The sequence below is a fragment of the Hippoglossus stenolepis genome, chromosome 4, assembly GCF_022539355.2.
Source record: "Hippoglossus stenolepis isolate QCI-W04-F060 chromosome 4, HSTE1.2, whole genome shotgun sequence".
Classification (NCBI taxonomy): domain Eukaryota; kingdom Metazoa; phylum Chordata; class Actinopteri; order Pleuronectiformes; family Pleuronectidae; genus Hippoglossus; species Hippoglossus stenolepis.
The window spans coordinates 8,794,905-8,820,792 of NC_061486.1; the positions used below are offsets into that span (position 1 = coordinate 8,794,905).

Below are 25,888 nucleotides of genomic sequence, written 5' to 3' on the forward strand. Positions count from 1 at the left end.
AAAGAATAATAACTCAAAGTCGACTTTCTGGTTTTCTTTAGAGCTTTCAATAATATTGCAGTCTTTATTGATTGCTGGAGTTTTCTCAGTTTTCATGGACCTGGATGTGTTGACATGTGAACAGATCATTATGATGTAATCCAGAGCACACCTCTGTCCTTGTTGGTTTAAAGTTAAGCAATCGCTTTGCAAGGCCCGTTCACTTGCTCCGTCAGCAGATGGAGAAGAGCTGCTGATAATTACCTCCTGACAAAGCACATTCACGAGTGGAAGCACAAACATTAAGGAAAACAAGCTCCAAGTCCAGACGTGCACCAAATGCAAATATACAAACAAATTTGATTAACAAATATTATAATACAACATGCCACACTGGAAGTGCACCAGGACCATATGGGGAGTGATTTTAAAGCAATAAAGGAAATGTTTAGGTTTCAACCATGTTCGGAAGCCATCTACTGGAATCTCGTAGTCCGGCTCCAGAGACGACCAGCGTTCCTGGGGAGAAGAATCTTATCATAGGTCTTTGGGAATCATCCCCCCCGCTCTGTCGTCAATAGAGTTTTGAAAACGTTGATATATTTGTTGCTGCCAGTTTGTCTCAAATGAAGCTGAACACATAATAGTTTCATTTGATGGTTTCATAACAATATTGGAACAAAAATAAATCACAGCAGCATTGTTTATATCGAACTTTACTTTGGTTTTTAATATACATTACAGATTGAATAACATGCTTATTTTACTTCACTCACTTTCAGTGCACCACCCACCCTCAGCCCCCTGCTGTAGTAATTGTTGTTGCATGTTTTTCTCCTATTTGTAGGTGTGTGGGTATTTTTGATGCAGATTAAACAGATGATTATTTTCTGAAAATATAATTTATAGTTCAGAAAATTGGAAAAGAAAAAAAGAAATAAAGCCCAACACAAGATGCAAACAGTTTCTTTTGTCTAAACAACAGCCCTAAAGCCTAAAGCTTTTAGTTTGCCATCATATATGACTAAGAAATCCAGAAAATATTCACATTTGAGAAACTGGAGTCTCACTTTTCCTATCGACTTAAACCTAATTAATGGTTTCTCAAAATTGTTGCTGACTAATTTCCTGCTCACTAACTAATTAACAGATTAAGGGCTTGCATCTCTTTTATGGAATTTCACGAGGACCGACTGAGTGAGGACGTTAAAACTCTGCACATTGTGGAAACTCACCAGAACTAGTTCACATACGCAAAGGGCATTTCGGTCCGAGTAGCAATGTAGTATGTTGTCATGCAATTCTTTAAAGCAGATTTGAAAATAATTATCCCTGGCATCAAAGACGAGCATAAGGTGCTGGAAATTCTTTTTTTTCTCTTTTTTGCGAGGACAGCTGAAACTCTTTGATCGGTTTCTTTTGTGAAAATCCTGACCTCAGAAGTCGTCCCTGTTTATTCGGTTCACTCTGCAGGAGCTCGCTGCTCTGTCCGATTTCCTTAGAGGAGAAAAAAAGTTTGAAACCCACCTCTGATCCTTCTAATTAAATGAAAACACAGTGGGCTGCACACAGTGAGACAGCATCGCACACACACACAATCAGACAGTACCCAGTGTGGATCTCTGTGGGGAACTACAGAGTCCCAGCATCCAACTCGGCTGTGTCCTCTAATGCAGTGCGATCACACACTTGGTTGACATGCAACACGCGATCATGAGCATAAAATAAGCAAGGGAATGTTTTACCTGAAAGGAGGAGCATTAATTCAAAGGCATCGCACTAGTACTGAGGAGAAATGTTGTCTCATTAGTGTTACCCCACTGCTTTTACTGAGCTGTGATAGAGAGAGAGAGAGAGCGAGCGAGGCTATGTGCCACTCTCACCACACAGTCTCACACCCAGTCTCCAGAGATCTGAGTTTGCCTCAGCGACTGAAAAATAGTGCAGGTTATTATGGATTCATCGTGGTGGCAATGGGTTGAACACGGATGCCTGAATACCAGGACAGACCCTCAGCTCTTATAGAAAACGTGATGTATTGTGGGCAGCAGGAAACGTAGCATCAGGGTGGATGGAGAGTGGAAAATGCTACACTTTTCTGCTTCCGAACATAACGCTGCTCATTGTGTGGAACCGGGAGAATGAGATTTGGATGAAAAGGAGAAAGAGGTGAGGAGACAAGGACAGACATTATTTGGAGGGACGGCTGGCCTGCCTGCTCTCATCCCCGCGCGTGATTGACAGATTGGTGCAATGGCTGCACTCGCACGAATGCCATCACAAGCATTTCCCCAGAAATCTGTCTATCAGCACTGTCTAAGCAGAGCGACAGCCATGACATCTAATCACAGGCGAGCTGGCACCTCATAACTTCTACCTAATGTGCTGCAGGTACAGAGGAGAGAAGGGGAGCGGCAGACACGCCACAAGAGCTATTTATAGGCCTTTCAGAGGCCACCGGCAGGAAGTGGATGATAGTGAAGGGTTAGGGAAGGTGTCACTGCACTATATCACAAGTCCCTCTGTTTATATATAGACCTCTGTTGACAAGATTAAACACTGAGATGCCCCAGTAACAGGCTGATGCGTTTTTCTGGGTTACACTCCTGACAAAGTAACATAAAATGAGGGCAGATATACTACACATACAAGATGATAATGAGTCATTTACATAATGTTGCTACAACATTATAATTACCTGGCAATTAAAGCAGCTCAAAAGCCTCATTATGGGCTGTCCTGGGGGCTGATTGGACTGGGACGCATACGGTGCGCTCGTTCAGGCTCCAAGTTTCAGACTGGCTATCAACCTCAATCACTCCGGGTCTCTTTTCGTTCAAACTGCTTTCAGCTGGAGCAGAATAGCCTCAGAAGTCTCATTACATTCAATTATCACACAATAAAGACAGAGGTTTGTCTGACACTGGGCAGCCAGATATCGCAGCCGACTCCTGGACAATGTTCAAAAGTTGTTTCCCATCGCGTGTGATTTGTCACTCACACTTTTTTTGTCCCGGGGGAATCGCTGACACATTGAAAATGCACAAAGGGCTGTAACAAGGACATGTGTCATACCTTACACCCTTATTATGCCGGCAATGACAAGTGTGACAAGCAGTCACTTCAGCAGACTGTATGCTCAGCACTGACGCTTGCATTGCTCACAGCGAAGCCCCAAAGTCTGCGTGGAATGTCAATATATTAAAATAGGGTGTGTGAAATGGAATAAATGTAGATATGGACGTGCAGCAGTGGGCAGGGGGAGGAGGTGTGTGTGTGCGCGTGTGTGTGAGAGACAGAGAGAGAGAGAGAGAGAAATGGGGGGGTTGTTTATGAATAGCAGAGAATGAATGATGGAAGCTCTCCCGAGGGTACAGTCCCTGAGCACTGCTGCAGGGACTTGGGAACATGCCAGTCTCCCATGCCCTGTGAGATGCCAGTTTGGGTGGGCACTGTTCCGAATGGGTGCTCTCTCTTCTCCAGGATACACTGCAGGTCCCAGGGGAGCATCTCCAGGCAGTGGCTGCTCCATAGCAGGGCTGGCTGGAATCTTAATCAGGGACACGAGGGGCAGGAAACAATGTCCACATATCCCCCCTGTTCCTCCATATTAATATAACATGCAGGGTAAACGGATGAAGGGATGAAAGTGGCTCATTATGTCAGGATTATACACCGGTGGAAATATAGAATGGCTGGATATTGTACAATTTGCTCATCGTGATGCCCTTTTGTGTATTTCTCTTAATCTGTGTTAAATATTGTAGCATATATGCATCTTTCATTTGATGAGTTGCAATCTGCCCCTGAAAGTTTTCTGTTACCAGTGGAATGTGACTCTCTGCTTACGTCCTGTCAGCTAACTCCTTGTCTGTTTTCTTCTCTCCCCCTCTCATCTTCGCCTGCGCTGCAACAGGAGCTGCTGAAACCGTGACAGGTACTCATTCTTTCTCTCTTTTTTTATTTTTTGCTACCTGCTGTTCATTTGGACTTGCTCGCTTCTGTCGGTGTCTGTTGTTTGGCTGTCCATCGCAGCAGCCTGTTCATCTGTGCATATTTACAAGAATGGCTGGTTATGTTGGTATTTTTCTTTTCAGGAGGGAGGAGAGAGACATGCACTCACAGTGACAATCCATTCTTTTTATTCTCTGCTCTCACATCGACACACTGCCACATGTAGATTTCAAATTTCTGTCCAGGCTATTTGGTCGCCACTTTAGTTTGCTGTCGTCCTCTTGACACTTTCACTGTGGTCTGAGGTTACTCACAGAACCACCGATCTTCAGTTATATAAAAAGGCTCTATCGAATAGTCAAATATACGTATATGTATATAGTCAAATAATGAATATTCCTATCAAGCCAAAACAACATCGAGGAAGTTTATTTCTTCCACTATTCCACTTTACCATTTTAATCGTATAAAGAATGGGAAATGGCTACAAATTATTCACTAAACAATTATTCTCATATAGAATTATTCGCAACAGAATATATTCAAATAACATTTGGCTCTTTCAGCACATGTTGTCATGACGTGCGAGTGTGTATCTCTCTTCTCCTTTCTCCAACGTCTGCACACAAGCACTTTACTTAAACAGATGCACTAACCCTGTTGTTCTTAATGTCCTTTCTAACATGGTCTGAGGTTAAACAAAAGTAATTGTGTAGTTTTGGCTGCTAGTGTTGAAGCTAAATTAGCCAAAAAGCCAAGAAGTAAGAAAACACATTAATGGTACCACTTTCTAATAAATGAACAGCGTGCAAAACACTTTCATCTTCCTCATCTAGGTGCAAACCACAGCTACATCGCTGCAAGACTTAAATGCACTTCGCCTAAAATGTGTTTACTTGATTAGAGTTGGAAGTTGTGAGGTGCATTACTCCCATCTGACAGATGTCGGCCTGGAACATGTCCTAATGCAGTAAAGTAAAACATTCAACATTTAAAAGGATGGAGTTATCAGCTGAAACAAATTCTTTATAGAAATTATTATTTTTCTAGTGCTAAGTCAAAACAAGTCAGTTTTGCATTGCCTTGTTATGAAAACATTATTTTGCCTGGTGTTTATTCTTCAGAATGTGGTATCCACTCATTTAAGATACACAACTCGTTTATTTTTATATCAGAGAAACAACACCCCATAAGGTTTACCTGGTAAAATAAGAGAACGTGTGTTTTCTCAGGTCGAACATCCTTATTTTCTAGTCATGTGGCAGCATCATTATTCAAATGGTAACACAGAGCCTCTGAGAGAGCTTATCTGTGGTTCTAAAAAAAAGAAAAGAAAGAAAAGTAGAAAGATGGTCAAATTAGTGGGTATGACATTTTTTGAAACCTTCCCATGCGAAGGATCTCGGAGAAATGGCACGGTGCTAATTATACCCTGAGACAGAAGCCTTCTCGCTTGTGAACATCCTTAAAACAGCATTTCATCATAAGGATCAGGGTTTAATGACTGAGCGGGATAAAGACAAGCGGCGGTGAAAAGGCATCATCAGAGACGGAGAGGGGGAAACTTTTATTGTTAATGACTGTCTGTAGTCCTGGTTGTTCCTTGAAAGGACACGACAGCGGTGACTCGGGGAGGAGGAATTGGGGGTCGGCTGTCCGGCTTTTTGCTTCCTCTTTCATGTCTTTTGATGTCCAAACAAGAGGGAACAGATCAAAGACGGAGCCAACTTGATTCAAAAGGTGCCTGTCTCCGAACTTCTAAAGGGAGGAGCCGCTCCGCTAATATTTCCTGATTTCGTCAACTTTTTGTCAAAAGTGGCCAGGCTGGGTGCTGCTTTGCATTTTGAGTGCGGCTGATGAGCCCAGCCTCCCTGCCAAACACTCGACGCCAGATTGTACATCCCCTCAGAGAGAGCACAGACTTTTGAAGGTCTGTATTTCCCTCTGACTGTTTCATTCAGTATGTTGTGATGCGGGGAACAGGAGGGCAGCCATGTGTAGAGATACAGGCACTTTACTCTTCCAGACAGCTGCTGGAATGAGTGTGAATTTATCAGCCAGTCATCTGTGCCATGCCTCTGCCCACTCCCCCTCCATCCCAGCCCACTACCCAGAATTAATGACTGCCTCCCCTCATTTGCACCCAATCATGACCAGGATGCAGAGGCAATTGAAAATGTTTACTCCAATTGCGAAAACCCTCCATGTTCCTCAAAGTGGCCTGTTTTCACTTTGATGGGATTGCTAATCACAGCGACGTTATTTATGTGTGTTTTGAATTGGAGATGAGCCTAGGCTGGAATATTGGAGGGGAACCAACCTTGCTTGGGGCTGCTAAACCTTATGGAGAATTCATCTATTTCATTCCCTTTCTCTCAGTCCAGCAGATTGGGAGCAGCGTAACCTTGCTTTGAGGCTGCTCTCTGTTGCCGTTTTGGCTGCCAAATATATTATTTTTACAGCAATGAAATAAAATAGACATCAAAACACTTTGCATTGCTCTTGCCTCATCTCCAGCAGCGCTACGTGCATGTACAGAGGAGCTGAGCACACCTGACATCACCTCAGACTTTCATACGTCTGACCACACATATCCAATATTACTTTTGATGTTCAGTGATTATCTTGCACTTTATGTAACTATAATTTGTTCCCTAATTCATTGGTTCCCAACCCACCATGCCACGTTGCTAAGGAGCTACGAGGAAAAAACTTATTTCTATTATTAGACATACTTATGTTCTGTTTGCACATTAATAATTTAGCACAGTCTGTCTACAGTATATCTGTATGTATCTCTCATCATCTCTCCCTGTCAAGCCCCCAATAGTAATATACTGATTTTGAAGTAAAGTAGTCCATTGGAGCCAACCCAGAATTAAATCCATATTGGACGACCCTGCACTTCAAGATTTATGTCCAGTGCCAGTGTTTCATACCAGTGCAGGAAATATTGTGCCCTATATGTAGCAAAGTGGAAATTAAGGGTGTGGAATGGGCATGTCGCAAGTCTGATTTTTATGACCTGAGTTCTTGTTGTGTCACAGACCCGCAATTAATGTTCAGTTTTTATTAACTGAAGCATTAACCTGAACCCTACTTTAAAGTAATATTTAGACAGTTTTTAGGATTTATGCTTATTCACTTTCCCTTTGCGATTCAGATGAGAAAATTGATATTAGTCTCATATCTTTTATGGTAAATATGCACCAAGTCGGCTAAACTTAGCACAAACATTGGAAGCAGGTGGAAACAACCTTTGCCCAAAAGCAACGAAACATGCAAGCATCTGTACAGCTCTTTAATTATAACTTATGCAAAAAAAGAAAAGAAAAAAGGACAGACCAGCGAAGAAATAGCATAACTCCTGGTAAAAAGGTAAATGGTAATATCTCAGCTAAGCTAGCTGGCTGCTGGCTGTCGCCTTGTGGCATTAACCTTTGCATCCCTCTGAAGGTTAGATGAACTATTGCTTTATCCAGTGTATTTGCCAGAACCACAATCATTCCACAACCATTACCTCACCGCCTGCAGAAAAACATTGGCATTGGATCTATTCGGAGGTTTTTCGGGTCTCATCTGGTATCAGTGTTCTCATCTGGCAAGAGCTGTCTCTGAAGACATCCTGCTGACATCAACACCCATTTACCTTTACAATCTCCTGTTTTACTCTTTTACTTTTTTTGCATCTGACAAGTCAACATGAATAAAAACTCTTTTACTTTTTTTGCATCTGACAAGTCAACATGAATAAAAACTCTAAGTCGTACCAGTCAGACAATGGCAATAGCTCCGGGACATGAAGGTTCTTCAAAACTGACACTTGATTGGCTTTATTCCCACTTAAATCAGTCGGTAACAAAACGTTCCCACTTCTTAATATAATCCAGAGAACTGGGTTTCAGGTTCAAATTGAGATTTTCATGTTTGCCTCTGGCTTTGGACAGTAGCCAGGCTGATAGCGGTAGCCACTTTGCTATTTGGGCGTTGCAACAGTGACACATCATTTGAAAAAACTGGGGGTAAAAAGTTGAATTAGGTTCATATCTGTGTCCTGTTTCTCAATTAGACATTAAAGATATAATATGTAACAATTATTTTAAAATATGTGTAAAAACAACAAGAACTATGTTATTTTTATGACTTGTGTGCTTACGTCATCCAAAATGTTTCCAACAATGTTCAAACACAAATAAATCCACAATTTTATTTTAGTTGCGTCAAATCCGCTTTACCCGATTGTTTGTCTCTGCTATAACTTCCGGGGCAAACAAAGTATGATGAAGGAAAAACACCCAGTTGGCCAGTCAGCAGTTTTTTCCTTCCATTGTTTGTATTGGTCACTTTTCTGAGTAACCTGAATAAAACTTTAACAAATCACCTCGTCCGCGAACACGATTTAGGCGTCAAGTAAAATTTCATTGGCAAAGGTGGTTAAGACAACAACTCCCATGATCCCACGCTGCCTCACAACGTCATCAAACTAGGTCTTTTGTTATTGCTTTGATTAAAAGACTCCTAGAGGTCAAAGTAACACATTGTACATTTAAATTATTCACGTTGACAATCATTAAATATAAACTGCATTAAAACTCAGCCATGAATTAACTGTAAACATTTAATGGACGGTGTGTTTTTGCCACTTACCTTCCCTTTGTCCTAAACCTGAGGCCTGGCGGCAGATTGGAATGAAATGGGTAGTTCATTGCATCAGACAGGTCTGAGGAGCGTTTCTCCACAGGAGGTTAATTTCTTATTTCTTGCCGCATTCACCGAGTTCATTTTGAATCATGTTAGTTTGGCTGTCTATTCTAATTATCACTATCTGAAAATGCAGGTGTTTTTTTTTTTCTTCCTTCCACTTTGTAAATGTCAGAATGCAATCGAGGTGTCTGACAACTTGGGCATGCAAATGTGCTTTTGATGTTTTCTTGGGTCTGAGGCTGAGAGTGTTGTTCTTCCGCTGGTGTGAATCTAAGACATTTAAAACATGCTCTCCATTCTCCTTATGCTTTTTTGGCTCCTGACAGATAAATATAGCACAAGGTGATTTTTGATTCTCTCCCTCTCTCTTGTGGAAGAGGGGGGGGGGGGAAACAAATCCAGGCTTTTTGTGTTGGGTTTGCTGTCGCGTGTAAGTTACGATGACAAGGTCCAGGGTGTGTGTGTGGCAACAATGCCAGTGTACAGAGAGGGACTTAGACTTTTATTCCTGGAAATACAGAACAGAACCACTGAGCACACATTGGTCACATGGAACCTCAGATGGAGGGCTCTGATAAAGCTTAACCATAAACAGCATCCAGTCTGGCTCATTGCTCTCTTCTCTCTGTAACTCCCCCTCTCTGCCTCCCCTCCTCCCCTCTGCCATATCCACTACTCACCACTTTCTTACACTCTTGCTTTCTCTGTTTTTATTCCTACCCTCTCCTCTCTCTACCTTTGTGGGCAGCAGAGCTTACAGCCCATCTGGCACTGACTCACAGGGCCCACTCTGAGCTGGGGGAGATCAATAGTGACAAACATTGCACATGGCTCTTATATTAAAAGGATTAGACATGACTGCAAACACACAATCTACACGGCCTAGTCACATATCTTCACACTGTGCATGTGTTGACACGCAGTCCCCACAGTAAGACATATAAATATTTGATTGTAGACAGACAGGGATGCTTGTCTCCCATTTGAAATGTCAGTCTGCCATCTGTATTCTTTGTCTTTGTCGTGAAGTCGAAGGTCAGAACCTGGCAACCGACAACGTGTCGGTGATCGAGGGGGAGATGGCCACCATCAGCTGCAGAGTGATGGTCAACGACGACTCCGTCATCCAGCTGCTCAACCCCAACAGGCAGACCATCTACTTCAGAGACGTTAGACGTAAGTGCCCGCGCCTCATCTTCCATGTACACCTTGCAATGTGTTTTGGGTGATTGGATTGCAATCAGGTAGAGCTTGACCACATGAAAGTGCAGGTGTAACTGCACCCGCAATTTATTGATGACAGATTGTGATGCAACCGGCCAAACCTCATGCAAAGGTGATCAGGGACGCATTGTGCTCAATGAACACAAGCTTTGTCCATGCACATAAGAACGCAATTAATGACCGCACGCAACTGTTTCATACGGCCTAGGTGGCAGCGGCGAGGCATCTACCAGCCTTTAGCCACTAAGCACATGAAGCGTACGGATGAAAAGAAGATGGAGGAGGATGTGATTATAGCTGGACAGTGATCATAAATGGGGGGATAAAATCTGAATCTGACAGTTAAATGCCAGGTGTAAATGGAGTCTGTAAGAAATAATTGGCCATCCTCCACATCTGGAATAAGCAAAAACCAAAGCTACATGCTGCAAGCATTCATTCCACTTAATTATATATCATTCAATAATATTTACTATTTACTATCAGATACCGAAACCTTTTGTTGCTGGAACATGATAGAATTATTTAGGTAATGTCTATACATGACCCTTACATGACTTATGTAAACACAATGGGGATTAAACAACTAGTCGAATAATGGATTAACTGGTCAACATAAAAACTACCTACAACTATCTTACAAAATCTAATCCTGACATACAAAACTTTAGAAAAAGAATTAGTTTGACCCAGTTTTTTCTTCTTTAAAAAAATTCTTAGACTACATACAGTATATTCCTTCTCCCTTGTCTCCTGCTTTCATTTATTTGTCTTTCTTCATGAAGCCCTTTGAAAAGTTAGTTTTCAAAACTGCTATAAAAATAAAGTTATTATAGTTGTTATTATTAAAATCTATGAATATGCAAATGCTCTTTGTTATATTTAACTACCAAACACTGAAAGGTCCATTCTCAGTGTGCATGAGCACCAGAGATATTTCCACATCAAACTCGTTAGTCACATAATTGACCACTATTGTCTCCAAACCAGATGTAATGTCAGGGAATTGAAGCCACGTGTAGAACCACACGTCTTAAACTGAGACTTCAGGTGAGCACAGAGAAACGTTTCCTTTCAGCAGATGAACATGACAACAGCCTCCTAGTCTCAAACTCTGCACACACGTCTTTTTTTGGAGTGGAGGGGAACTAAAAATACAAAGATGGCGCCAGCTGCTCAAATTGCTGCTTTTGCTTATCTCAGGATTTCTGACGGGTTTGTCGACAAAACAAGACAGTTTGGGCTCTGCAATGTTGGAATAGGTATTTTTCACCACACCAAACAAGTAATTGATCGGCAGACAAAATAATAAATTGGCAATGAAATCTCAAGATCCAATCTGTAGTTGAATAATCTCTGAGTCTAAACTTTGTGCATATTTCACTGCAGTTGTGTTACAATGTGTGACACAAGACGTGCTGCTAAAACAGTTTTTTTTTTCTATTCTATTTTTTTCTTTCAACATTAAAGCCAACGTATCGGATATCCCTGTTAGATCAGCTCGAGCTTCGGGTTAGAGTCTGCGGGTAAACGTGATTCCATCTGCCCTTGACTCTTTGAGTCTTTTGCACAAGTCATTAAGCTCAGAACACGGCGAGATTAATATGAGATAATTCACAGTGCTACCACGATGGGAATACTTGTGTGTCCTTGTCACTGTTCGATTTTAGCGATAATCTCTTAGATTAGGATAATATTGAACATTATGATTATGCATGAGCATATGGGATACTTCTACTTTAAACCAAGTTTTTGTCTCTGTATTTTTTTACCTATTTGTATCTGGGATCTCCGCCAAGATTCAAGGTGAATGAGAAACACCCTTTATTTCAGTCTATATTGCATCCCAGCTGTTATTTCACAAGTCGAGGTAGTGAGACGTGCGTTTCATTTTCTCACTCGCGAGGAGCACCAGGGGAGTTTGAGTACACATCTTCGCCATATTTGTATAAAATACCCCGAGCTGCCTGAGAATATGGCAGAGGAAAATGGATTGATGTAAAGCATAGGTCACGTTGTGCTCTGCATCTTGAAAGTATTTACTCAGGCACGGAGGAGTAGATCGAGATTGCGGGTGTTTCGGTTTGGAAAAGCTACAGTGAATAATTAGCTCTTGCACCCCAGTACCAATCAATATTAGCTCTGTACTGTTAAAAAATCTTTCCATGAGTTAAAAAACAACCGTGTCCTTCTCGCTCTTTATTGAGCTGCTCCGTGTGGACCTTTAAACATTTCATTTTCTCGGCCTTAGTCAATACAGCGCCTTTGTCCATTTCCAAACACAAATGTTTTAGTTTATCTTCAATTAGATCTCAATATATGTCTGATTTCTGACAGGAGGCCGAATTGTTATTGGGCTGCTGCTGCTGTCTAATGTCTGTGCTCCTTGTAATGGGGTCTAGTGAACCCCATGGCAGCTCTATTCCAGGCTCTGTTCCTAAAGGACTGCCGGTTCTGCGGGGACCCCCCTTCAGCCGCTGCCATTGTTACCTGTCAACGGGGCCGCTCGACACAGTAGCAGCTCTTTGTGTACAAGGAAGCAAACAGCAGTGACATAGTGATACGCTGGACGCTACAAGAACAGCAGCTACCGGCGAAGCAGCAGCAGCCGCCGCAGACCACGCACACAAATATCAGAATGATAGCAGCTTCACAGTACCACTGACGGCCCAATAAACAAATTTCTATTGCAGCAAATAAAGATGAATTATGTCATAGGTATAGAGGCTGAGCGAGTCTGGTTGGGATGAGCCATTTATTCTGCTAGATATATGCGAAATGACATGCAATTTGGCAGAGTTGTCATCTGAAATGGGAAAAATGAGCTTTTATCAGCGAAGGTGGACCTCTGTGGATGGTGATGCAATATCAGACCATTATTTATTCACTGCATCTTGCCTCGGGAATTGTCTGACTTTGTGTTACAAAGGTTTAATGCTTAAAGTAATATGCCTCCAAAAGACGTCTCTCCTTTTTGCATCAAATACTTAACCGCTGTTGTTGTAGAGCACCGGAAAACCATGTTTCAAGGCAAGGCAAGTTTATTTGTGTAGCATATTTCAACAACAAGGCAATTCAAAGTTCTTAAAATATAAAAGGCTTCATGACAAACTGTAAAAGCAACATAAGACAATACAAAAAAGAATTAAAAGGAGTTTCATAGAGAATAATATAATACATAAATAAATTAAGAAATCTGAGAGTAATAACAGTGCAGTGTAAGAAATGAGTAATTATTCGATTTTTAACAAAAGGTCCTGGAAAGTCTTCATTATTGATTATTCTAGAACTAAGAGTTGCAGTGGACCTGCAGATCTCCGGGAGCTGGCTCCATATATGTGGAGCATAGAAGCTGAACGCTGCTTCTGCTTGTTTAGTTTTGACTCTGGGGACAGAAAGCAGACCTGTTCCAGACGACCTGAGGGGCCTGGATGGTTCATAACGTAGCAGGAGATCAGAAATAAGTTTTGGTTCTAAACTATTCAGTGCTTTATAAACCGACAGAGGGAGTTTGAAGTCAGTTCTTTGACAGACAGGGAGCCAGTGTGCAGATCTCACAACTGCAGTGAAATGAGCTGTTCTTGGTTTTAGTGAGGACTCAAGCAGCAGCATTTTGAATGAGCTGCAGCTTTCTGATCGATTATTTTTTTTTAGAAAGACCAGTAAAACAATATAGCAACAATATGAAAATAGTGTAAACTTGTGAAAGAGGTCATTTGTAGTGATTACTTATTAACCTATTACCTTTATTTTGTTAGGTTTGTTCATTTCTTTTTTTGTATGGGCTTCAAAACTCAGCTACCTACCTAGCATTGCATCATTACTTATTGCTCAATGTTGTGTTGTGTATAAGAAAAATCGAATAAAAAAGAGTCTCCCTTCAGCTTCATGGAGATTTATATTTGGTCTGACCTCATTGTATAGCTGCCCAACCCACTACGTTAGCAGGAAATGATATTATGAAGTGTCACGTGACTAAATAAACAGTTATTTCTCACTAAAAATACTGATTATGACATATAGGTTAATTAAAATACTGAAAAATGTATTTGTTCATGTGACCTTTAGAGCGAGAGACACAAAAGAAATGGAAAATATTTAATATTAATCAGTTTCTTCACCAAAATACAATTAACCAAGAACAGGTTTACTGATCCATAATCGATAACCTTATATAAACATTAATTTTCCTCAATATCTTTTTTGTCTGTAAGAATATGGGGAATTCATTTCGATTGCATCAATTAAATGTGATTTCTTGAGGAAACTGTCATGGGCTTGTTTTACTTTTTAATAGAACAGATCATCAATCCCAAAAAATATTGCGAAGATGTTGTAGATATATTTAGGTGAAAATATGCCAAAATAATTACTAATATGTATTCTATCAAATATTTATTAAATACTAGATACTGTGCAGCCTTCATGTAAAGCAGTCAGCCCGGTGGGAAAAGTGTAAACTTCATTCAGTGTCGCAGAAGTGGAGGGTTTCCCTCCTTCGCAGGTGCTTTGACTCTCAAAGCGGATCAGTGTCATTGTTTCCCTTTGAGGAGCGACTTCCAAAGTTGCACTCAAATTATATCGGAGGGGGGGGGGGGTTTCATGTTGACGCTGCCCCGAGACCTTTGGTAATGATCATGGCGTTCAGCGTGAATCCTGACGTGAATAACAAACTCCCGTGCTGTAAATAGGGGCTGAATGGAGTTCATTAGCTCGACAGATGCAGAGAGGGCTTGATAAAGAAGGCAGGTCAAAACATCAAAAGGACTCCCAATCAAGTCAACCAAAGCTGTTTATGTAAAAGAGTGCTCGGGGATGAGAGTGGGCCAAATGAAAGGGGAGAGTGAAGACTCCGAGAAAGACGGCTAACCTAGTTTGACAACATTAAAAGAAAATTCAGCCAATCTATACGGGCATTAGTATAGAGATTCCTGGCTGCTTTTGATTTAGAGTTTCAGGCATCCAACCCGCTCTACCTCGCCACTGTGATTTAATTCATTATGTATGTTTGAATGCCTCTCCTCTTTCTGGAATATGTGAGTTTGACGCATCCATCCATGACCAGCAGCAGCCCATTTTAAGAGTTCCTAGCTTGTTAGGAGTCCTCATGAGCACTCTTCATACTTTCCTGTCTCTGCCGCTGCTCCCTGGACTGTAAAGCTACTTTATAAATCAACTATGAATCATATTCAAACTCACTTTTCTTTTACTCAATTAAGGAGAAAGCCCACAAAAGGGCAGCACCCCCCCACACACACACACACTCACACACCTCGCTCTCCCACTGTCTCATTTTCTCCTCGCGACTCCTTTGTCTTCTTCCATCTCCTCTCTCATTCTCACCCCTCTCCACTTCCCATTCCCACCCACCCCACCACATTCCCTCTTCGCTCTCTCACTCCTTGTCTCACGTTTGTGTCCCTGCACTCTGTATCCACACTGTCTCTGTCTCACATGTATCCCCACAGCTCTGAAGGACAGCCGGTTCCAGCTGGTGAATTTCTCTGACAACGAACTGCGGGTGTCTCTGTCCAATGTGTCACTCTCCGATGAGGGACGCTACGTGTGCCAGCTCTACACGGATCCTCCTCAGGAAGCCTACGCAGACATCACTGTCCTGGGTAGGTGCATGTGGGGGTGCACGCGGGAGCCTCGCGCACGGATCACACCCCTCCTCACACACTCTTATTGTATTCCTGCTCCATTATAGATATGGATATGAAATAATAGTAATCTTTGATCCTGTTATCTTTAGCAACTGAAACAAAATGTCAGCCAATTAGGCCCTCGCGGTGCTCAACAGCATAACGAAAAGGAGCAGATGCTGAAACTGATGGCTCAGACCGCGCTGCTTTTGGCAGCTGTGTTGACTCTGTGAATCCCGGTGAATGTTGACTTGGCTGCTCCAAACGATTCCCTATTGAGAGTCAGCTGTGGCACACTTTGATGCTTTGCAGCGAAATTACTCTAGTTAAGCTTTATTATACATGCAGACATCCTGGGGGATTGAAAGGAATTAAAAGCACTTTAAAGTAATTACTCTAGTTGTACAATGGAGACCTAGCTGCAGTATTTCTGAACCATGGGTTGCATTGAAGAGTCCTTGAAATAAACACCCCACTGACTTTTTGCATTCATGTAACTGGAGCTAAGCAAGTTTGCTGTGGCGCTAATGCTAAAGGGGACAAGGGGGAACTGAGCCCTCCTACAGTATGTGTAGATTTCTTGTTGTAATCACACATAATTGACAAATAACTTTCAATAAAACGTCACAATGAGGGTAAGAAACACATCCTTAAGTAATGCTTTATTGATGCATGAGTCATGATGATTTAATATATGATTGAGTAGATACATTATAAATTCATTCGGCTTATTTATAAGAAGTTATTATGTGAGTATATGTGTATATATCTGTTCGTCCATCAATTTGGTCCAAACTAAAATATTTCAACAACTGTTTAAAGGATCACATTTTGTACAGATGTCCCTAGAGGATTCATATTTTAAGATTTTCGACCTTTCCTCTTGAACCAACATTTTTACTAAAAACGACAAGTGAAAATAATTTGATGGTGACAAAGGGAATGATCTTACAGAGAATTGGCACTCCAGTGTGAAACTCCACTCGGCTGTACAGAGCTTTTTTAGTGAGTTTCAGCTGATTGTTTAACGGCTCGGTGTGTAAACTGTGTTGGTCTCACAGCGACTGAAGCAAGCAGCAATTTTCAGAGAAAAAGCTCTGAAAGGCAGTGTACTTTACCTGCTCAGCTCCAAACAGCAGACAACACCGTCAGGGTGTTTTCACACCTGCACTTTTCAGTCCAGTACAATTTCAGTTTGGTTCATTTTCCCCCTTGGTGCGATTCGTTTGTGCAGGTGTGAACACAGTAATCACACTTGAGTTTGGACCAAAACAATTGCACAAAGACCCTTTAGAGGGGGTGCGGGGGTGGTATCAGCCCAATCTCAAACAAACTCTGGAGCAGTTCACTTGTGGTGGGAACGGGATCTGACCTCCATCCAGACCAACTATCAGATGTATTCTGCAAGCTTCAGCCAAATTGCTCCTCTAGCCAGGTGAAATTTGCATTCTGGGGTAGAATGATCCATTCCAATCAACCAACGATAACTTGAGACCTTCCTCATATATTTACTTTGTTCCTGCTCCAGACATCTGACCAATGAGCAGAATGAACCTTCTCACGTGGTTTGTTTTGATGCATTTTGATTCGCTTCTCTACGTGAAAAGAAACTGAACCAAGCAAAAGGCTCCATGTTTAGAAACTCATCCAAAGAGCGCTATAGATGGATAGATGAACTATAGGTGTGAAAATGTACTAGCTAGTGAACAGAGGGTATTTCGCAAAAAAAGAAATATTTCTAATGTGTTGGTAGAGACCAAAAATGGAGCAATAACAAGGTGCAAAAGAGGAAAACAAGCTTAAAGTAATCACCTGACTTTTCATCTAGCACCATTAGGTCAGCATTTCAATTTCTTTTTACGAACCCATACCTCCAAAGGGAGCATGCAACTGACAGAAATATGGCAGAATCAGATTTATTACATGTGCATATACATATGAATGTGAAAGGGGGCATGTTTAAGTGTTGCTCTTTAACATCAGCATGATATCATGTTAACAGGCTGATTAGCATTTAACTCAAGGCATCCCTGTATCCACTTACACTATCCTTTAGCATAACTCACAGTCAGTTCATACGTTCATCTCTGCCACCAAATAAGCTAGAATCCACTTCAGCTCTGAGAGCAGAAGAGAAATGACCCTGAAGTTGTTTTTGTTTTTTTATCAAATCATTAAGCATCTCCACGTTACTGCGTGAGCCGTCCTTGTTTATGTCTCAGTTACAAGATACAGGTTTAATTCCCCAACATTAGCCTCAGTAACATCCAGCAGGTGGCTGTTGACAAGTGAGGGGGGGAATGGACAGATGTGTTAAAGCAAAGACAAGGGCCACAGACTCACACTAAATCATTTACTGCGTGTTAATAGGACACGGGAAGTACTCATTACTTTACTGTTATTTTACCAATTACATTGACAAGTTACACAGTTGAAGTCATGTTGTGATATTAATTTGCAAACGATGACTTAATGTAGATTCAGTATAAACAGGCACGGTTTTCTGTTTTCAGAGAAGCTGTTCGAACGCAATGATCTGAAATGTCCTTTCCTTTTAGCTTTTTTCTGACATGTATTAATGTAAAAATTAATTGTGATTAATTGATGATCTATTAAGTGTCTAATGACTTAATTCCTTAATGGTGAGGAACAGGCATCCATGCATTAAGTGCCCTTATTATTATTAAGTGTTATCCCAATTTTATGTATTAATATTGCGGTGCTGGTGTGTCTTTCTGTCTCTGTGGGTCAGTCCCGCCAGGCAACCCAATCATTGAGAGCCGCGAGGATGTGGTCAGCGAGGGGAATGAGACGGAGCTCACCTGCACAGCCATGGGCAGTAAGCCAGCTGCCTCCATCAGATGGATGAAAGGGGAGGAAGAACTGACAGGTCAGTAGAATAACAGCCTCCCGCAGTTTGCTTTACAATGTCCAGGCCTGTCCACTTCTCTAGGAACCCTGGTCTCTGGAGGCACTTCCTCTGTGAGCAAAATGTGGTTCTGTTGGAAAAACATTAACGTGTATTCTACTGATTATGTTAACTGACTTGTATTGGAAGATGATCAAACTTGGCATATACGGCTGGTGGAGGAGAGTGGTTTCTTTATTTACTTTTATTTTATTTTTTTTACCTGTGTGTAAAATCCCCTTATCCCTACAGTATGTAATAATCAAATATGCATTCAGAGCCAGGCTCATGTTATATATGTTATAAATTTTACAAAACATTTGACTTTAAGCCATTTTCATGATGCAATTTCCATATCAGCCATTTGGTTTAGATTAAATATTTTAGCTCTGTTGCACCTTGACTGCTGACGGACTGTGTTTTTAAGCCTAGACAAACCTAAATGTGTTGTATGTACACATGGTGAATGTGAACTTTGCACATTTTACTCATTTCAGGGCCTTTGGCCAGCTGCAGGCAGAGAGAGGTTTATAATCTGGGCTGGTGAAAAACCTTATTACCTCTCAGTTATGATTAGGGGTCATCAATTATTCATTATGGCCTTATTGTACAGCAAGGGGAGGATATTCATTTTAGTCATATCGTATTTACACAGAGTGGCTATCTGTAGGCCTGTTGTCAAATTATATATGTATTAGAATGGAGTGGATTCATTTGGCTTGTTGAGAGATGAAATATTTAGACAAGAGCGAATCGGAAGCTAAATGCCATCTGTGCCTCCAGTGTTCCCTACAGGAGTTGAAGTCAATTTCTGTTTATGAGTTGTGGAGTGTTGTGAAGGGGAGGGAGGGACAACAGAACGGTTGGATCAGCGAAATGCCATGTCTGACATGCTGAGTGGGGCTAATCCATAGTGGCAGTGGACGCATAAGGAGAGCCAGGGAGTCACGTCCTCCTGTGCCCCCGGAAGCACAAATCACTACTCATTATGGACACGCTCAACAATTCATTAGCTCGTGCACGTACTGAGATTTAAAAAGCACACATCGCGCTGGTTTTGTAGAATCTCTGTGATCATGTTTGTCTCACGTCTGCGTGTGGGCAAGACAGCTGCGATGCCAAGAAAGGAATTTGCTGGCTAATTTAAACACACTTTTAAAATTGGCCGAATTGGTCTCGCAACCATTTATCATGCTGGCAGGCGCAGGACTGATGGGCTCTGGCTTGAGAGAGACTCAACACACAAGGTGGCGAAATGCTCATTAGCATAAATGACAGCTGCAATATTATTTAAATGTAGCGGAGCCCAGAGCTCAGCTGCTACTGCTGCTAAATACAGGAGGAGATTTGTTCCATCGGACAGCTGCATTTAAACGATGTGTTTTTAACATTTGTATGTGATTACGTGAAATGTTATGCATGATATTTAATCAGAATTTTGAGCAGTTAGAAGACCTTGCATTTAACAAAACGCTAAAAGAAAGAAATGTTTTGATTTGGTGGAAAACAAAGTTTAAAATTGAATGTTGTAGGACACAAATAAATTGATGCAAGGAAAATTGTTGAAGATATGTAAAGCATCGGTTGAGTTTGCAGTTGATGTGTTGCCCATTACACATATGTGTGAATTGAGTAATGTGAAGAGAGTAATCAGAAAAAAATTTAATATATTAAATTAATGCATCAATGTAATCAATAGTATCCCTGATTAGCAGATAAAAGTATCAAAAAGAAAGATTTAAATAAATAAGTGAACTTTTATCTATATATTTTTTAATACGGTTTAGAAGCTGTAATTAATAGTTTCTAAATCTAAGGCTGTATAGATCAACTGAAAACTTTTTCTTTTGGGTTGCCAGGTTGTGAAAAAAAAAAAAACTACTCCAGCATGACTCGCTCGTCTTTAATTCGTGAAGATCTTCCCCAAACCTGGCAACTTAAAAGAAAAAGTTTCACTCAAGGAATGAATGGCTTCTAACTCCGCTTCAAACATTAGTAAATTATTTAGCAACTTCTTCCAAGCGGTGCTCTGTTTTCAAAATGACAGCATAATATTCAAGTTTGTAATCACATACGAAACACATAATTAAAATTCACTTGTATAATAGCACTAGTACTACTCCTTATTGATCCAGTGCGATTTTGGCATTCATATGATCTTAATTATAGCATACTTTATTAATGGTAATGCCAGTGCAGTGGCTTGATCAGTTGCGGCTCTGCAGAGAGCGATGGCAGGCACAAGAAACCGACTGAAAGAAAATGTCACCCTGAGAAGAGGCTATGCTTGATTGCGCTGGGATTGATCGGTGGTTGATGCTCACAAGAGCGTTTGATTTGACATCTCTGCTGCAACACTCAAATCTCCTCTGCATTCAGATTGAAGTCCTTGCACGACCTGATCCACAGTTGTTTTCCCCGTCTCGAGTTTGGATGACACTGATAATTGACAAGCGTCGGTTGGCCTGTACAATGATAATGGCTCCGTCTACACGAGTCCGATCTTCAAACCATTGCGCACAACTTTGAGACGTTTTTCATATTAAAATTCCTTTCCCGAGAACAATCAGAACCAAAAATAATTAATACTAGAAATTAAATTAGGGGATTGCATTTTTTTTTTTTCGTGACAGCACTGGGACGAGTGGGAGCAGTGCTATTTCCCTGACCTTGAGATGTGTTTGGCTTGTCCCTTTGGTACTTTGCGTGGTGCAGAGGCCAAATGAGAGGCACGACATCTGGGGACATTGCAGACAAGGCAGCATGAGATAGAATGGGGCCATTATACATCTCATTGACATTGCACTGAAGACACTGTCTGTTGAAACCTGCAGTTATACAATTATTTTCTGCAAAGTTTCCATCAAGTGAAGTGCAGTCGTGGCAGATCATATGAGTGCACAATTTTATACAATATGGACACACTCTGGATACTGAGTTGATGATATGCTACTATAACACATTATGGATCAGCTGAACATCCACACTGACCAAGAGGCAGCTGGTTTCAACATCAGTAAAACCAATGGAATGAAGCTGCTGGCAAACCAACCAGACACAGTGGTGGTTGACAAGGAGCAGATGACGGCGGCTTTGATAGATGAGGAAATCCAGCTGACAGTAAACATCAGGAAGGAAGAGCACGAGAAGATTGAGAAGTACCAGGGGCTGAAAGAACAACTGGAGCAGATGTGGAAGTCATGAGTGGTTACCTGACCGCAAACTGAGAGTCTGGGTCCAACAGATTCAAGGTTCGACATCTGAAGTATCTATCCAGAAGACTGCAGTTCTACATTGTGGTGCAGAACCCTCAAACTCTCAGCGGTCTGTAGAGGTACTGAGAAAAAATGTCCCTTCCACTTCCACAGTTTATATATCGTCATAGGTTTAGATCGTCTTGCTAAAATCTGTAAATATTTGACATTATTTCCTCTACTTTTGCTTGAAAATTACAGATTATCCAAATATTTTTGCTAAATGATTAATCATCTCAGGTGTAATATATGTTGGAAAATAAAGATGTTAATATTGAGATTATAATTAAGTTATGTCACTTTGAAGTTCCAAAGACTGAATTTCCTATTTGAGGAGGCGTTTAGATCTGAGCCGTTAGCACTGTGATTGGACGAGGGGCTGATGACTGATCACCGCAACCCTCGTAAACTCGTACTCGACTTCACTCAGTCCATGGAAACGTCCTCGTCAACCTCACGAATGTGACGTATTATATGTTTGGTCTTAGTGATTCCATGCTGTCAAAAGAGCTCCTCATATGAAATGATGTTGTTCTTTTGCTATTGAAGAACACATTTATGTAAATGTGACAGTAAAAAAGTGTTTATTTTCATAGCTTCTTTTCATACATTAGATATACATTTTCATAACTTGAGTACATTCGTTGTTCTACATCTTGTAATGTGTTTACTCATTGTGGGTTTTAATGTGTTCACATGTTAATAAATGAACTGTTTGCCATCTGGCTGAGTCTGTAAGAAAGAACAAAGATGATCACAGTTTCTAAAACAAAAAGTCCTTTATTTCTGTTTTCTCATCACAGTCGCGCCTTTTATTCCCGCTGTTATTATCATTATGTTGCTGTTATTACTTACTCACTCTTCTCTAACAGTTGCTGTGCTTCGCAAACAGCCTGTTCTCTCACCGCACTTGGCAGAGTGGTCAAATTTAATGCCCTCAAGCGCATTGACCACTCACTGATCCCAGTACTTTAAATTTTATGTAGGCAGCTCTTGGGTGGGTGGATGAGTGGGTGGGTGTGTGTTACGTGGGGTTAATATCCATCAAGAGGCCACATATGTGTGTACCGGTGATCATCAACTGTGGAACAACAGTGTTTTGCCCTGAGTCCAGCCGGGCTCCCCTGCGACAAGGCTGAAATGGAAGTGTGCTGCGGGTCAGAGTGGGGCTGTAATTATTTCCTCACTTCATTAAGTGCGAGTAAACCATCACACACAGCACTGCGGCTAATGCCATGCCCCTGTGGCATTGTAATACTCTCTAAATGAATGCCCCTCTGACAGCCTAGGGCCTAGTGGGCAGCGGATTACTGCAGGGTTGGCCCCAACAATGCTCAGCCCTCAAGCTGCACAGGCATTCATTATCAGGCTTACAGTATATGACCCAGCCGCTCCTCACCGCTCTCATCACATCCGGAGGCCTCTGGCTCACCTGAATCCTCCAAAGTCTCATTTGGGCACCACACCACCGAGTCATGAATTAAATGTAAATGCAATTTGAAAGCACCGCAGTTTGACAGGTAATGTGCTCCTAATAGCTACGACTGTTTGCTCATCGCGGTCACTGCCGGCTGAGGCGGCTGCAGGATTTCAGATTTGTTTTTGAGCGGTTTAGCCATTAACCTTTTTCCCATCTCGCGCTTGTGATGACTTTTCTAGGTGAGACAACAGTTGAGGAGACGTATGACAGGATGTTTACCGTCAGCAGCCGGGTAAAAATTTCTGTCACCAAAGAGGATGATGGAGTACCAGTGGACTGCATCATTGACCACCCAGCTGTGAAGGACCTCCTGGCTCAAAGACACTTGGAAGTGCTATGTGAGTGACCTAAAACTGTTTTTACGGCACCAGAGATTGTTTCTTGTCTGGGGAGCTTAACTACTCTCTGATGGGTCTGTGGCATTTATTGATATCATGGGTCTAAAGAGACACGTCTCATCAATCAAAGGTGCATAAAATTCAGATATTTACTCAACTCAGAGTCTAGGGGGCACCAAGTTGGACTTAAATGACTTTCTATTGCAAGCAGATGCATACACTCTAATTTTTGGTTTAATATGCCAACAATAATCTGTGAATATGTAAATATTACTCAAAACAAAACAAAACATTCACATTCACATTTTTCATACGTTCCATAAATGTAGCCTGGATGGCTTTCCTCAAGGTCCCACTGGGCACCAGGTCAGAGCCTCTGTTTGAAATGACTTTAAACTTCTCTTGTGGGGAAATCAATCAAATATTGGAACTATAAAGAGACACAAACTACAAAGAGACTCAAAACAACTTCAAAGAGACGAAACATAACCAAACAGAGAAGTGAACTGAATTGGGCAAGATGCAAAAAGACAAAAAAAAAGAGACTTAAAATACTGTAACTACAATTGATGTTCAAAACGACTACAGACATTGTAAAATGACCACAAAGACACAACTACAAAGATAAACAAAATGACCCGAAACGAGACACAAAAAGGTTGATTGACTACTTTGCCATTGCCAGTGGAGAACTTAGCCTCACTGCTGTTTCCTCCCAAACACATCATGAATCGCGATCTCTCACCTCGCTGTCTTGCCAAATTAGCGTGTTCACCCAGGTGTCAGGTTTCCATCACTGCCGATCGGAGCTGGAATAAAACCTGTGTCCACTTCAAAGTCCGGGCTGTGAAAGCCGATTGTATCCATTCCCATTACAGATACAATCCAAATGTTAGTTTGACCAGTGGAAAAGGGGCTTGAAGATAGAATGGCCAACAAGAAAAGAACAATTATAATAAACTACCTTAAAGAGGAAAAACTGCCACAAACAGATGAAGAACAACTAAAAACTTGGAGAATCTACTCTTTCTGATAAAGTGTGTCTGGTGCACACACTTTGTATTGGATCATCGATGTGCTATAGGTTGTTATGCTGTCTGACACTGTTCTCTATGGATCATACAGTCCCGTCATTCTAATCTCCCAGCAGCCCGTAAGATACAGTCCCCGCAGGGGAGTGAAAACTTTTACTCCGGTGTCAGATGATGTTTAGGTGTTCTTTAAATGGTGCATTGATTGAAGAGGTAACACCAGCTACCTTACACTGTTAAACATCAAAGAAAGGTTATGGTACCCTTTTGTATTCTGGGTAGAATATACATTTTTTTTCAGGTAGACAACTGTTTAGTTTGACCTTTCAAGGAAAAAGAGAGAGCTTGACTGGAATCGCTTGACATTTTGGTAATCTTTGGTGAGCATTGATAAGAGGAAAAAATCATTTTGCTGAATGTAGACTCACTGAAAGTCGACTGAACACACAGCATAATCGTTTCATTAAGACGTCTGTTTCTCTCGGCGCTTCACCTCAGAGCCCACGATCATTTCACCTTTTTCTTTTAGCTGCAGATGATGGAAAAATAAAAAATGTGTGGTCTTGTCATGACTTTTGACACTGGATCTCTGTCACTACTCACCTTCTTTTCCTTTCAGATAAACCAGAAGTGAAGATTGTGGTGACATATCCTGAGGGTTTAACCAGAGAAGGTGACAATCTAGACTTGACGTGTATCGCAGGGGGAAAACCACAGTGAGTGTTCACCGATAAACTACATGTACTGATACATCATTTCATATTGTATATCAGCAGGTGGAGTGGCTCGTCCACTTATGTCGGATTTTTGCAATTCATGTATCTTAAACTATACTTGTACAAATAGTATGAGTTTTTGGGGTAATCCACTTCCATTGAACAGAATTCAGCCTATTTGTCCAACTTTAATGGGAATAAAATCTATTTCTGCCATAAGTAGATTATGAGTCTTGTATTTTTCTATTAAGTACATCGTAAACTACTTGTACAAGTACTTTAAAGTACTTTTACTGTGTGTGAGCTGCTGAAGCACCTAAATTGCCCCTGATGGCTGTTCCAACAGGGCGAAGTTTGGGTTCAGTGTGTGACAGAAAAATCCCAGAATATAGAATGGCCATATGTCAGTGTGAATGTGACTTGTAGTAGAAAGCGCTTTGAGTGGTTATTAAGACTAGAAAAGCTCAATCTAACTGCAGTCCATTTACCATTTGCCACATCCCCCTTCACCTTCACATTTCATTATACCATTTAAATGTTAACAGTTGTTAGCACGCTGTATGAAGGACATCATTAGACAGGCCCTGTCAGTGGCCCCTCCTCAGACCATCTTAGATTTGACCTTTATTTCAGATTTCTAGTGTGGATAGACAGC

At 41.3% G+C, this 25,888-nt stretch overlaps 1 protein-coding gene across 2 annotated transcripts in view; it reads left to right on the forward strand.

Annotated features, from left to right (window-relative positions):
* cadm1b (cell adhesion molecule 1b) overlaps positions 1-25,888 on the forward strand; it is a 138,779-nt gene that overhangs the window by 91,956 nt on the left and 20,935 nt on the right. For both annotated transcript variants that reach the window (XM_035155181.2, XM_035155182.2), the window contains exons 2-7: positions 3,896-3,916; positions 9,667-9,813; positions 15,330-15,482; positions 18,259-18,396; positions 23,328-23,486; positions 25,137-25,233. In XM_035155181.2, coding sequence (XP_035011072.1) covers positions 3,896-3,916; positions 9,667-9,813; positions 15,330-15,482; positions 18,259-18,396; positions 23,328-23,486; positions 25,137-25,233 — 715 coding nt within the window. The remainder of the gene's footprint in view (positions 1-3,895; positions 3,917-9,666; positions 9,814-15,329; positions 15,483-18,258; positions 18,397-23,327; positions 23,487-25,136; positions 25,234-25,888) is intronic.